Here is a 15,149-nt window from a genome sequence, read left to right as displayed (position 1 = left end):
TTAGATTAGTTACTTTATTAGTATAATATAATATTATATAGTATAATTAGTAAAATAATAACCAGTTTTGCCAATACTCACTTTATTGGAAGTGCATTTTTAATAGTAACGTAAAGTAAACAATGTACATCCTGACATTTTAAGTTGAACTTAAATACTATTTCCTGAAAAAAAAAACTTTTTGTAAAACATGAAATAAAGTCAGTCTTTTTTTACTTCAATTAACATAAATACGTGTTTTATAAAACACAAAATAAAGACACTCTTTCTTGATGTCATATTTAAATGCTGACAACACTATAACGGTAAAACTTACAATTTATAATCTACATTATTTATAAATGTAACAATTAAGTTATTTCTACCATTTTTCTACCATTTAAATTCTTTCTAAACATTTTAGTTGTTGAAATTATTATTATTATTATTATTATAAGTAGTTGTAGTAGTATGAAAAAATGTCTTAAAATGGACCTTTAATCTAGGGGCGTTGTGCCCCCCCCCCATGCCCCCTTTGCATCTGGATTTGCCCCTGTTTACCATCTGAGCAAGAAGAATGGATAACATGTATTTATGCAGAAAACATAACCAGATTGACAGGTAAGACAGTCATGTCATCCTCAAAAACAGACTTTAGGTGCATTTGGGTGGAAAAAGAGCATTAGTATTTGTTGTTCATGTGTGGCGGGTCTTCAGCTGTTTTTAGTGTGGACACTCATAGAGCGGTTTTACAGAGTTTTTACATAGAGTTTTACAGGGGAAAAAAGTGTAAAAATGTCTTTGTCAAGCTCAGTGCAGGTGTGCTGCCGTCATCACGCTTTGAGAGACGACAACTTTTTTTTTCAACTCGGAGCTGCTCTGCCTACTGGCAATCGACCCACAGTATCTCTGCAATCAACCGGTCAGCACCCCCAATTTACACTGTATAAAAACACAAAGTAGTAATGCACATTGTCTCGGAAATTGTAATGGGATATTATTATTATTATTATTATTATTATTATTATTATTGTTATTATTATTATAAACTAGTTATTTCCCCAGTCAATGAGATTTTATTGTGCTGCTCCCACTTTGCTCAGGCCCACCACAGCAGGCATGGCATAAGATCCATGTTGATCTGGTTTTTCTAACACAGGTACAACTGTATACAGAAACTGAGGCTCAGGCAGCACTGAACCTGGAATATTTCACTTGGGAGACAAATACACTTTCACCACAGTGCTGTCCCACAATAGGAACTGCTCTGAAAATATAATTAATTGTACATCATGCTGCCATATTAACATACTTGTATGGCATACTTTTACTATATTTGTACAAAGTATGCTAATATGATGAGTTCTGAAAAAATGTCTGTTTAGCAACAGGATAAAGGATTCTGCAACGAACTCTGCCTGGGGCCCCAAGCAGTGGCCTCACTTGCCCGTTAGCAAGCAGAGGCTCTGCCTATAAGGTCTACATCTCTACAATATGTCATTGAAATGAGTTGAGGTCCTTCTGAGACATGTGGCTGACAGATGGAATGTGCTCTTCAGCTGAGGTCATAAAAGGTTCGGTCTACCTCAGCAGCTTGTTGGAACATTATTGACTGAAAAATGCAATGCAAAGGCTGTCGTACTTGGAAAGAGTGTGCACTCTCGCCACCAACAGGGGGCAATGAAGAACTGGAAGCCCATGACCCTGTACTATCCCAGTGTGTGTGTGTGTGTGTGGTTTTTTTTTTGTCTGTGAAGGGGCAGGTAAACGCTTGTGCGGGTTGTTGCAGAGACACCAGCAGTTTTCCGCTGCTTGCTTTTTTTCCCCCCTATTATTTCTTCTTTCCTTTTCTGGAACAAAATTTGGATTTCTGCACTTTTTTTTTTGCTCTCTCTCCCCACTTTAGGTTTATTACTTGGACTTAAATCATCCTGATCTGAAGATGAGATCATGTAAGTGATGATTATTGTTCATGCAACTTTATGGTGTGTGTGTGTGTGTGTTTGTCTGATCTGCTGGTAATCTTATTTCACATTTGTCTTGTGCATTTTGAAGCTGCTGTCCTCGGGCCTCTTTGTGCGCTTCTTTTTCTGCTGCTCGAGCCTGCATGCCGAGGTGATGAAGTTTTCACCCAAACTGGTAGGTGGTTATGAAGATTTAATGTAACACGTTCGAAGCGCAGCATGAGTCCTATCAACGCCGCCCAGAGCTGCCTGACAAGATTAAATACAGTGAATGAATGCGCTTTTTTTTTCTTTTGCCCCTGTTTGTTTGTTTGTGAACAGCCTGGAACCCACAATTTTTCATATGTAATTGTGATTTTTTTTTTTTTTTTACAGAACAAATTCAATTTTCAAGGTCATAGGTCAAAGGTCAAAGTCAGGAAAAATATTGAAAAAAGTCATCCTTAAACACTGAACAAATTTTCAAAAATTCATAATTCTGTCAAAAAAAGATCTAGTTTCTTTCATATTTGAGACTTTTATGTAGGGTGGTATCCTTCATCGACTGACAAACTTTGATCCGGATCTGATCCAGATTACAGATTTTGTGGCCATTGAAAATGCCATTTAATGTATATTTTACATTATATCTTAATCAAACATGCCCCAATCACTCTCATATTTGAAAGTGGGGTGCAGAAGGGCACTCACTATCACCTGATAAAGTTTGATCCAGATATGAAGCAGATTTCAGATTTTGTGGCCATTGAAAACACCATTTAATGTATATTTTACATTATATCTTAACCTCCTAGTCAGGAGGATATACCTGGTAGGAGGTTAATCAAACATGCCACAATCACTCTCATATTTGAAAGTGAGGTGCAGATGTGCACTCACTCTCTGTTTTCATTCTTTTTCAGAACTCTGGGTGCTCCAGCAATCCTATATATAAATAACAAAGACAAGAAAATACATGCCTGCTTCTGGCTCAAGATGATCTCTTTCATTCAGTGTTTAAATACCTCAGGACAAGGTCAAAATAACATCATGCTAATATACCCTCAGCCGTATGAGCATTGTGTTCTTTATAATTTGCAGTTGTTTAATTAATTATTAAGATCCTCTTGTCTTACACACAATTTATACATATTCAATAAAGCCCCTCTAAATATACCACCACTCAAGGTTAAATGCCGGATGACCGGCCTTGAGAATTAATGAGACAAATTTAACTCCATGGGAAGTTAGCTTTGAGTTAGCGGACTTTAGCATGCAGAGGTGTTATTATCTTCCAAAAAAAGTTTTGAGTTTTAGAAGTGTTTATTTCTCACTAGCTTTTACATAATATACAGTGAGGAAAATAAGTATTTGAACACCCTGTGATTTAGCAAGTTCTCCCACTTAGAAATCATGGAGGGGTCTGAAATTTTCATCTTAGGTGCATGTCCACTGTGAGAGACATAATCTTAAAAAAACAAAAATCTGGAAATCACAATGTATGATGTTTTAATAATTTATTTGTATGTTACTGCTGCAAATAAGTATTTGAACACCTACCAACCAGCAAGAATTCTGGCTCACACAGTCCTGTTAATTTTTCTTTAAGAAGCCCTCTTATTCTGCACTCTTTACCTGTATTAATTGCACCTGTTTGAACTTGTTACCTGTATAAAAGACACCTGTTCACACACTCAGTCAATCACACTCCAACCTGTCCACCATAGCCAAGACCAAAGAGCTGTCTAAGGACACCAGGGACAAAACTGTAGACCTGCACAAGGCTGGGATGGACTACAGGACAACAGGCAAGCAGCTTGGTAGAAGACAACTGTTATGATTATTTATTAGAAAGTGGAAGAAACACAAGATGACTGTCAGTCTCCCTCGGTCTGGGATTCCATGCAAGATCTCACTTTGTGGGGTAAGGATGACTCTGAGAAAGCGCCGAACTACACAGGAGGACCTGGTCAATGACCTGAAGAGAGCTGGGACTACAGTCACAAAGATTACATTAGTAACACATGATGCTGTCATGGTTTAAAATCCTACAGGGCAGCAAGGTCCCCCTGCTCAAGCCAGCACATGTCCAGGCCCGTTTGAAGTTCACCAGTGACCATCTGGATGATCCAGAGGAGGCATGGGAGAAGGTCATGTGGTCAGATGAGACCAGAATAGAGGTTTTTGGAGTCAACTCCACTTATCATGTTTAGAGGATGAGAACAACCCCAAGAAAACCATCCCAACTGTGAAGCATGGGGGTGGAAACATCATACTCTGGGGGTGCTCTTCTGCAAAGGGGACAGGACGACTGCACCGTATTGAAGGGAGGATGGATGGGGTCATATTGCAAGATTTTGGCAAACAACCTCCTTCCCTCAGTAAGAGTATTGAAGATGGGTCATGGCTGGGTCTTCCAGCATGACAATGACCCCAAACACACAGCCAGGGCAATTAAGGAGGGGCTCCGTAAGAAGCATTTCAAGGTCCTGGAGTGGCCTGGCCAGTCTCCAGACCTGAACTCAATAGAAAATCTTTGGACGGAGCTGAAACTCCAAACCTGAAAGATCTAGAGAAGATCTGTATGGAGGAGTGGACCAAAATCCCTGCTGCAGTCTGTGCAAACATGGTGAAAAACTACAGGAAACATTTGACCTCTGTAATTACAAACAAAGGCTACTGTACCAAATATTAACATTGATTTTCACAGGTGTTCAAATACTTATTTGCAGCAGTAACATACAAATAAATTATTAAAAAATCATACATTGTGATTTTCTGATTTTTTTGTGTGGGCATGCACCTAAGATGAAAATTTCAGACCCCTCCATGATTTCTACGTTGGAGAACTTGCAAAATCGCAGGGTGTTCAAATACTTATTTTCCTCACTGTATGAGAAAGGTGTTATTTCTAGCCAAAACCGAAGTGAAGTTAGCAGCTAGCGAAACCAGGAAATGATGTCACCACGCTAACATCTGCTAAATGTTTTGTAAATCCTTCCAGAGGTGTTATCAGGTTACAAAAACAATGTTTTCAGTTTTATAAGTGTTTATTTCTTGCTAGCTTTTACATAATATATGCAAAAGGTGTTATTTCTAGCCAAAAACCATAGACATTATAAAGAGTAGACGCCTATTGGCGCTGACGAGCTGTGGGGCCGCCATGTTAGACCGGTGTCATGTACAATTCTTTCCGCCTCGCTTAGAAAACAGCACTTGGAATTTGAGGTGGATGGATGATGAAAGAAGCAAAACACCTTCGCAATTTACGTCGATATTTTGATGAATTTCTTCATTTACAGCTATTGTCAGTTATTTAATCGATGTTATTAATTCTTTCTGCCTCGCTTAGAAAACAGCACTTGGAACTTGAGGTGGATGGATGATGAGAGAAGCAAAACACCTTCGCAAATTACATCGATACATATTTTGATGAGTGTCCGTCTGGACAACTCTGAAATACCCTGTGTGTATTTGTTTGTTCATAAAGAAGAAGAGGAGGAAAACATTGCCATGAACAGCGGGAGAAGAAGAAAACTAGAAGGGTGGAAATGAGAGTGGGGACTTTGAATGTTGGTAGTATGACTGGTAAAGGGAGAGAGCTGGCTGATATGATGGAGAGGAGAAAGGTAGACATATTGTGTGTGCAAGAGACCAAGTGGAAGGGAAGTAAGAGCAGGAGCATTGGCAGTGGGTACAAGTTGTTGTACCATGGTGAGGACAGGAAGAGAAATGGTGTTGGGGTCATTTTAAAGGAAGAGTATGTTAAAAGTGTGTTGGAGGTTAAGCGAGTGTCTGACAGGGTGATGAGTGTGAAGTTGGAAATTGAAGGGGTGTTGATGAATATCATCAGTGCATATGCCCCACAGGTAGGTTGTGAGATGAAGGAGAAAGAAGATTTCTGGAGTGTGTTAGATGAGGTGGTGGAGAGTGTGCCCAAGCATGAAAGAGTGGTGATAGGAGCAGACTTCAATGGGTATGTTGGTGAAGGGAACAGAGGTGATGAGGAAGTAATGGGTAGATATGGTATCAAGGATAGGAATGGGGAAGGACAGATGGTAGTTGATTTTGCAAAAAGGATGGAAATGGCTGTGGTGAATACCTACTTTAAGAAAAGGGAGGAGCACAGGGTAACATATAAGAGTGGAGGAAGGTGCACACAGGTGGACTACATTCCTTATAGGAGATGCAAGCTAAAAGAAATCACAGACTGTAAGGTGGTAGCAGGAGAGAGTGTCACTAGACAGCATAGGATGGTTGTTTGTAGGATGACTTTAGAGTTAAAGAAGAAGAAGAGAGTGAGAGCTCAACAAAGGATCAGATAGTGGAAGCTGAAGGAGGAAGACTGTTGTGTGAAATTTAGCGAGCAGGTGAGAGAAGCACTAGTTGGAGGGGAAGCAATTTTGGACAACTGGAAAAGTACTGCAGATGTGGTGAGGGAGACAGCTAGGGCAGTACTGGGTAAGACATCTGGACAGTGGAAGGAAGACAAGGAGACTTGGTGGTGGAATGAAGAGGTCCAGGAAAGCATAAGGAGAAAGAGGTTGGCGAAAAAGTTTTGGGATAGTCGGAGAGATGAAGAAAGTAGACAGGAGTACAAGGAAATGCGGCGTAAGGCGAGAAGAGAAGTGGCAAAAGCAAAGGAAAAGGTATATTGCGAGCTGTACAAGAAGTTGAATAGTAAGGAAGGAGAAAAAGACTTGTACCGATTGGCCAGACAAAGGGACAGAGCTGGAAAGGATGTGCAGCAGGTTAGGGTGGTAAAAGATGCACATGTGTGCTGTGCAATGTGCTGACAAGTGAGGAGTGTGTGCTGAGAAGGTGGAGGGAATATTTTGAAGAGTTGATGAATAAAAATGAGCGAGAGAAAAGACTGGATGATGTGGTCAGAGTAAATCAGGAAGTAAAAGAGATTAGCAAGGAAGAAGTGAGGGCTGCTATGAAGAGGATGAAGAGTGGAAAGGCAGTTGGTCCAGATGACATTCCAATGGAGGCATGGAAATGTCTAGGAGAGATGGCAGTAGAGTTTCTAACCAGATTGTTTAATAAAATCTTGGAAAGTGAGAGGATGCCTGAGGAGTGGAGACGAAGTGTGCTGGTTCCTATTTTCAAGAACAAGGGTGATGTGCAGAGCTGCAGTAACTACAGAGGCATAAAGCTGATCAGCCACAGCATGAAGTTATGGGAAAGAGTAGTAGAAGCTAGGCTTAGAAAACAGGTGAAGATCTGTGAGCAGCAATATGGTTTCATGCAGAGAAAGAGCACTACAGATGCAATGTTTGCTCTGAGAATACTGTTGGAAAAGTACAGAGAAGAACAGAAAGAGTTACATTGTGTGTTTGTGGACTTAGAAAAAGCTTATGATAGGGTGCCAAGAGAAGAGTTGTGGCATTGTATGAGGAAGTCTGGAGTGGCAGAGAAGTATGTTAGGGTAGTGCAGGACATGTACAAGAATAGTGTGACAGCGGTGAGATGCGCAGTCGGAATGACAGACTCATTCAAGGTGGAGGTGGGATTACACCAAGGATCAGCTCTGAGTCCTTTCTTGTTTGCAGTGGTGATGGACAGGTTGACAGATGAGATCAGACAGGAGTCCCCATGGACTATGATGTTTGCAGATGACATTGTGATCTGTACTGAGAGTAGAGAGCAAGTTGAGTCTAGTCTGGAGAAGTGGAGATATGCTTTGGAGAGAAGGGGAATGAAAGTCAGTAGAAGCAAGACTGAGTACATGTGTGTGAATGAGAGGGAGCCCAGTGGAATAGTGCAGTTACAAGGAGTAGAAGTGGTGAAAGTAGATGAGTTTAAATATTTGGGGTCAACTGTTCAAAGTAATGGAGAGTGTGGTAGAGAGGTGAAGAAGAGAGTGCAGGCAGGGTGGAGTGGGTGGAGAAAAGTGGCAGGAGTGATTTGTGACCGAAGAATATCAGCAAGAGTGAAGGGGAAAGTTTACAAAACAGTAGTGACACCAGCTATGTTGTATGGTTTAGAGACAGTGGCACTAACAAAAAGACAGGAGGCAGAGCTGGAGGTGGCAGAGCTGAAGATGTTGAGATTCTCTTTGGGAGTGACAAGAATGGACAAGATTAGGAATGAACATATCAGAGGGACAGCTCAGGTGGGACGGTTTGGAGACAAAGTCAGAGAGGCGAGATTGAGATGGTTTGGACATGTGCAGAGGAGGGACCCAGGGTATATAGGGAGAAGGATGCTGAGGATGGAGCCACCAGGCAGGAGGAGAAGAGGGAGACCAAAGAGGAGGTTCATGGATGTGCTGAGAGAGGACATGCAGGTGGTTGGTGTGACAGAGGAAGATACAGAGGACAGGGTGAGATGGAAACGATTGATCTGCTGTGGCGACCCCTAACGGGAACAGCCGAAAGACAAAGAAGATAAATATTCCACGAGGGCAGTCATCTGCTCACTAAAGACTTGAATGTTCACTGAGTCCATGATTAACCAGTGTTAACAATTAAAATAGATCAAGTTTACTTCTTCCCTGGTGCCAGTTGACAGGTAGAGATGCAGACGACAAAAAATAAATAAATCTATGCATGCGTAACATTCTGCGCTGTTTTGTAAGCGAGGCGGAAAGAATTGTACGTGACACCGGTCATCTGATCCACTCAGTACTGTTCAACAGGCGCAGTGCATTTAATCTAAATGCTCTGAATACTAAACTGATTTTCACGTGTTTTTTTGTCCTGCAAACATCATACATGTAGCTATGATACAGGACAAATGGTTCGTCGTATTTTAATAGTCATAGTGGGATTAACAGTACTAGAATATTCTGATACAGACTATAGACAGGTATTTTGCAAACACTGTAAACACATACATTTTATACACACACACACACACACACACACACACACACACACACACACACACACACACATATATATATATATATATATATATATATATATATATATATAAACAAAATACTGACTAATGAATACATTATATTTCTATATAAGACATAACAATAGATACTGTATAGAGAGAATGAAAATGTATATGAATCAGAGTATCAATATAATTTATATATATATATATATATATATATATATATATATATATATATATATATATATATATATATATATATATATAAATTATATTGATACTCTGATTCATATACATTGTGGAATGTCATATGATTTATATATATTATAATATTGTAATTTTCTCTGAGATATTGATAGTCCATATATGATTTTTAGATATATTGTAATATCATATGATATATATATATATCATATACATTGTGGAATGTCATATGATTTATATATATTATAATATTGTAATTTTCTCTGAGATATTGATAGTCCATATATGATTTTTAGATATATTGTAATATCATATGATATATATATATATATAGATTATATATATATATATATATATATATATATATATATATATATATATATATATATATATATATATATATATATATATATATATATATATATATATATTATATTATACAAATAATGGATCGTAAGGAGTCCAACATAGAGAAATATTGGATGAAGAAAAGGTATATTGGACGAGGCGTAGCCAAGTCGAGTCCAGTATAATTTTTCTGAATCCAATATTTCTCTATGTTGGATGACTTCCCATCCATCAATTGTTATGTTCTCCACCCCTCTCCCAAATTAAGCAAACAACAAAGAGTCAAGTAAATGAGATCAATTTATTTTGTTGTGAACAGCATATGACTGATTCTGATGCGATGAATGCTTTGAAAACGTCAGTAGCGTGCTTGTCTACCTTCTTAGTGTTTTTGGCATCCTTCAATATTCAATATTCAATATTTCCACCAGTTCCTCCTCTGTGAACTCAGCAAACCTTGCTGGCAGACGATTTTCTGCTGTTGTTGACATGTTTGTTGCCATTTTTTCAACCAGCATCTGTCAGCTAGTTCCTGACCTTCGCATGCTGCGCTCTGATTGGCTAGCTGTTGGCAGTAAGCTCTAACGCTATTGGTCATTGGGAACCGATCCAATATAACTTTTGGTCCTAGCCTTTTTGGATCCTTTTGGATCCAACATAACTTTCTGACGCCAAGCATGCCAAAATACAGGTAAATGATGGAGAGAAAGGCTAATCTGTGATTGGCTATTGCAATCTGAGTGGAGAACATATATATATATATATATATATGTTCTCCAAATCGTCTGCCAGCGAGGTTTGCTGAGTTCACAGAGGAGGAACTGGTGGAAATATTGAACTCCAAGGATGCCAAAAACACTAAGAAGGTAGACAAGCACGCTACTGACGTTTTCAAAGCATTCATCGCATCAGAATCAGTCATATGCTGTTCACAACAAAATAAATTGATCTCATTTACTTGACTCTTTGTTGTTTGCTTAATTTGGGAGAGGGGTGGAGAACATAACAATTGATGGATGGGAAGTCATCCAACATAGAGAAATATTGGATTCAGAAAAATTATACTGGACTCGACTTGGCTACGCCTCGTCCAATATACCTTTTCTTCATCCAATATTTCTCTATGTTGGACTCCTTACGATCCATTATTTGTATAATATAATCTATATATATATATATATATATATATATATATATATATATATATATATATATATATATATATATATATATATATATATATCATATGATATTACAATATATCTAAAAATCATATATGGACTATCAATATCTCAGAGAAAATTATAATATATATAAATCATATGACATTCCACGTCCCGACAGCCAGAGGCTGTGAGCACAGACTGGGCCGCCGGGCCACCCGCCCTCGACCGCCACCCAGTCCTTTCTGCACCCGACCCCCATGGCCCCCTCTGCAGGTGGTGAACCCAAGGAGGCCCACGTCACTCTTTCGGGCTGGGCCCGGCCAGGCCCCATGGGCTAAGGCCCGACCACCAGGCGCTCGTGTGCGAGCCCCAACCCCAGACCTGGCTCCAGTGTGGGGCTCCAGCTCCGCCGTACCGGGTAACATCTCGGTCCTTGATTTCATACTGGTCATGGGAGCTTCTGACGGATGGAGTGTGAGATCGACAGACAGATCGGTGCAGCGTCTGCAGTGATGCGGTCACTGTATCGGACCATCGTGGTGAAGAGAGAGCTGAGCAGGGGGGCAAAGCTCTCGATTTACCGATCAATCTACGTTCCGATCCTCACCTATGGTCATGAAATTTGGCTCGTGACCAAAAGAACAAGATCGCGAGTACAAGCGGCCGAGATGAGTTCCTCCGCAGGGTGGCTGGGTGCTCCCTTAGAGATAGGGTGAGGAGCTTGGTCACTTGGGAGGAGCTTGGAGTCGAGCCGCTGCTCCTCCACGTCGAAAGGAGCCAGCTGAGGTGGCTCGGGCATCTTTTTCGGATGCCCCTTGGATGCCTCACAGGAGAGCTGTTCTGAGCACGTCCCATCGGGAGGAGGCCCCGGGGAAGACCCAGGACATGCTGGAGGGACCACGTCTCGCAGCTGGCTTGGGAACGCCTCGGGGTTCCCCTGGAGGAGCTGGGGAGGTGTGTGTGGATCGGGAGGTCTGGGTGGCTTTGCTTGAGCTGCTGCCCCCGCGACCCGACTTCGGGTGAAGCAGAAGAAAATGGATGGATGGATGGATAGAAATCATATATAGAGTATCACTCGTATATAAAAAAGTTATATATCAGAAAATGATAACATATATAAATAACACAGCATATCAATATACTTCATATCAGGTCAGAGAGAGAGGTCCAAGGCCGGACAAAGAGAGAGAGAGAATAAAATGTCTTGTAAATGTAAACTGTCACATTAACACAAGGACATGACATCCCCGCCCCAAACCATATTTACACATGTACAAACTTGCTCGTGAAAGTTTTCCAGCTAAAAGCCCTGACAGAGGACAGAGCTCTCTGCAGCTCTCACCACCTTATTATAATAGTACTAATAATAATGCATTATATTTATATAGCGATTTACGCAGTGCTAAAAGACACTTCACAAATCAGAGAAAATAACAAAGCAGCTTTATTATAGAAAGATTAAACAATAAAAACAAACAAGAATATAAAGTCAAACCTACACTGTGTCTTATGATGGAATCACTACAATGACCGGTCCAATGGCGGCCGCATTTCTTGCGCCTCAGCAACCAGTGCGGTGTCTATTCTTTATAATGTCTATGGCCAAAAACAAAGCAAAGTTAGCAGCTAGCAACATCAGGAAGTGACACCACCACACTAAAGTCTGTGAGATCATCCCATAAAACTAGGTAGAGAATGTGACTTTTTAACCTCTTAAAATACCTCTTAAAATAGGTCAAGGTCAGCCATCTTTGAACTTGTCCAAGGTCTGTGTCCCAAGAATGTTCCCTATTAATTTGAAGACCCCGGCCAATTACCTGATGGCCATATTTGATGGCCGCAGGTAAAAATGAATGGGGAGATATGTAGCAATGTGAAATACAGAATCCAGAATCTTGCACCTGTTGTGGCTGGCGTGCCTGGCTGGCTTTTGTCTTCTGTTTCTGTCTTTTGGTTTTCCTTCCAGGTGGTGCGCATTTGGGACTGAGTGGCTGTGTGGCTGAGTTACCAGGACCTCACCCTGATCACCTGAGGCTGATCAAGTGCAGCTCGTTCAGGACTCACAGCTGTGGTGCATCTACACGGATTGGAACATGGTGGCATTTAAGTCTGGAGTACACAGTGTGTATTTGCCAGAGACTCGACCTTGTGAACAGACGGGTGAGATCGTCGTCTCAAGAGCCATCTCATCATCAGTGGATGCAGAGAACGTCCAGGTTTGATGCATGGTCTGTGAAAGAGGAGGGGGTGAGGTCTCACGCTCGTCAGCACACTGCCTGAGGTATGTTAGGTTTTGTGACTAACATTTATACAGTCAGTAAATGTGGTGTCCCTCACACCTTATTATATTGAGCTGTATGTTAGTCGTTTAATCAGCTTCCACTGCAGTGGAGTTTGTGAACAGGGTGTTCCATGCCTGCAGGGTGGGAAGCTGATTTGTAATTAAGCCAGGAAGTGTTTGCTGTTTGTACACCTTTGAGCGGTCTCTCTGTGTGTGGAGTGTGGACTCACATAATGATTTCTTCTTTCACAGACTCGGTTTGTCGCGGCCACCTGGGGGGTGTCGGCGGGGTCCTTGGGTCCGAACTGGTTCTGGCTCCGGACTGTTAGTGCTGCTGGGAGCACACCGTAATCCACCACGCCAGACCGCGCACTTATTTGTTATATCTTTTATCACATCACTGTTATGTATTAAATTCAGTTATCCTTTGTACCGTGCTCTGCTTATTTCATACTGGGTCCTTCAAACGCTGGTCGGTTCTCCGGGCTGCGTCCGACACATAACAGTAGTCTCTGGCCAAACATCATGGACCCAGCGGTAGCAGAGACGGTAACGCGCCGGGAAGGCGGCAGCAGACGTTCAGAAGTTATCCGGATCAGTTGCGGGTGCTCTCCGCCCGGATGGTGCGTGTTTGAGAACCCATTACTGAATACTGATTTGAGCGCTCTTGCAGCCGTGTTCCTGTGTGTGCCTTATCCGTGGGTCGTGGTGGAGTGTGACTGGCGACGGCTTCGCGTCACACTTCGACCGGATAAGAGGTTTAAACGGGAGCTGCAGGAGTGGGTCTGTAATGGGTGAACGCGCACGGCGGAGCTCTGTGGCACGGCTCGCTGTGCTTCCTGTTTTACAGTTGTAGCCCCGTTTCCCCGGGTAATGATAGCTACTGCATCTGTTGTTCAGCTCCGGCGTAATTTAGTTGAATCACATTTTTGGTTGTGTGTTGCACACAGCTGCGCACAGAAAAGCAGCTTGAGTTTGTTTTCTCTGTCACCAAAGGGGGTTTTTCATTTTTAGCACTCTGGCTCCCTCTTGTGGTGACTGAGTCACATTACCGTTAAGCTCTTAAGTTGGAACAGGTGTGTTCGATTTGTTTGAGCTTGACGGTATAAACCAGTGATTAGTTTTGTGTTGGTTCATTTCTTGTGGGTATTTTTTGAGTTGGTTTTTGTGTGGGATTTTTTTTTCACTATTAGTGTCTGGGGTCATGACCCTGCAGTCTGTTTGGAGCAAAAACAAAGACCCACGCAACTTTATGTTAGTCTGTTAGTCTTTCTTTTTATTTCTTTTGGTTTCACCTCCCAGGGTTTGATGGGACGGTCCCCTGGGGGGTGATGGGGGGGTAATTGGGTTGTTTTTTCTTTTTTTTTTGTTGTTTTTGTTATGCCCTCTCTTCTCCTCTGGCTCCAGCCGTGTGAGCCGTACGTGTCGGCGTTTCTGGAGTGGTGCAGTTTGGTTATGCTGGGCGTTTCCCAGGTAACCTCTGCACCTGGAGGGGGGGGGGGGGGGTTCGGGGTGTTGTTGTTTTTTTTTGTTTATTGATTCCCTGTTCCACCTCCGGCTTCAGCGTGCCTTTGAGCCGTCTGCCATCGGCGTGGCTGAGGTTTGGGGCAGTGGGATATACCCGCAGCTGGTGGCTGGTTTGGAAGTCAGAGGGGTGGCGCCGTTTTGTGCCGTCTGCCATAACCGCTGTTCCACTCCTCCGGGTTGACTTCTGGGGTATAGTCATGGTTGGTGACGCTGGACGTGCTTCCAGTTTCCACTGCTCCGAGGGGGTGGGGTTGGGGTTGTTTTGTTTGTATGTTTTTTTTTCTTTACTTTTGTTTTTCCCCCCAGTTTCCGCCCTCAGGGTCTGACTGTGGTGTCCTCTGGGGGGGAAAGGGCTGTGGGTCCATCTAGCCATAGACGGCCGGGGCTGGGTCCGTTGGTCATGAGGGGAGGCGTCTCCTGGGGTTGATGGACCGGTCCTCTGGGAGGCGCTGGGAGTCCCCGTGGGTGACTTTGGATCCCAGAGGGACCTCAGCTGTGGTTATTACTCCTGGAGCTGGCGGGATGTCCTCTGGGGGGTGTTGGTCCCTACATTTACTTATTTGTTATATCTTTTATCACATCACTGTTATGTATTAAATTCAGTTATCCTTTGTACCGTGCTCTGCTTATTTCATACTGGGTCCTTCAAACGCTGGTCGGTTCTCCGGGCTGCGTCCGACACATAACAGCACCAACCTCAAAACAGAAAAGGTTGGGATAGATACGAGGGTAGGCTGAAAAGTTCTAAGGCTCACTATAATGCAGTTAATGCATTACTCCTTCATGGGGAGCCTTAGAACTTTTCAGCCTACCCTCGTAGTATGGAAAATGCAGAGGAACTAAAAGTCC

General features: G+C 42.1%; 1 protein-coding gene across 1 annotated transcript in view; it reads left to right on the top strand.

The window, feature by feature from the left end:
* The first annotated feature begins 1,741 nt into the window (after window positions 1-1,741).
* The window catches only part of pdcl (phosducin-like), an 86,286-nt gene continuing 72,878 nt past the window's right edge, over window positions 1,742-15,149 (top strand). Inside the window, exons 1-2 of the mRNA XM_034192987.1 lie at window positions 1,742-1,931; window positions 2,035-2,118. Of these exons, the coding sequence (XP_034048878.1) occupies window positions 1,922-1,931; window positions 2,035-2,118 (94 nt within the window). The 5' untranslated portion in view covers window positions 1,742-1,921. The remainder of the gene's footprint in view (window positions 1,932-2,034; window positions 2,119-15,149) is intronic.

Source organism: Thalassophryne amazonica, chromosome 17, assembly GCF_902500255.1.
Source record: "Thalassophryne amazonica chromosome 17, fThaAma1.1, whole genome shotgun sequence".
In the NCBI taxonomy this organism is placed as follows: domain Eukaryota; kingdom Metazoa; phylum Chordata; class Actinopteri; order Batrachoidiformes; family Batrachoididae; genus Thalassophryne; species Thalassophryne amazonica.
This window is presented reverse-complemented; position numbering and strand designations above follow the sequence as displayed.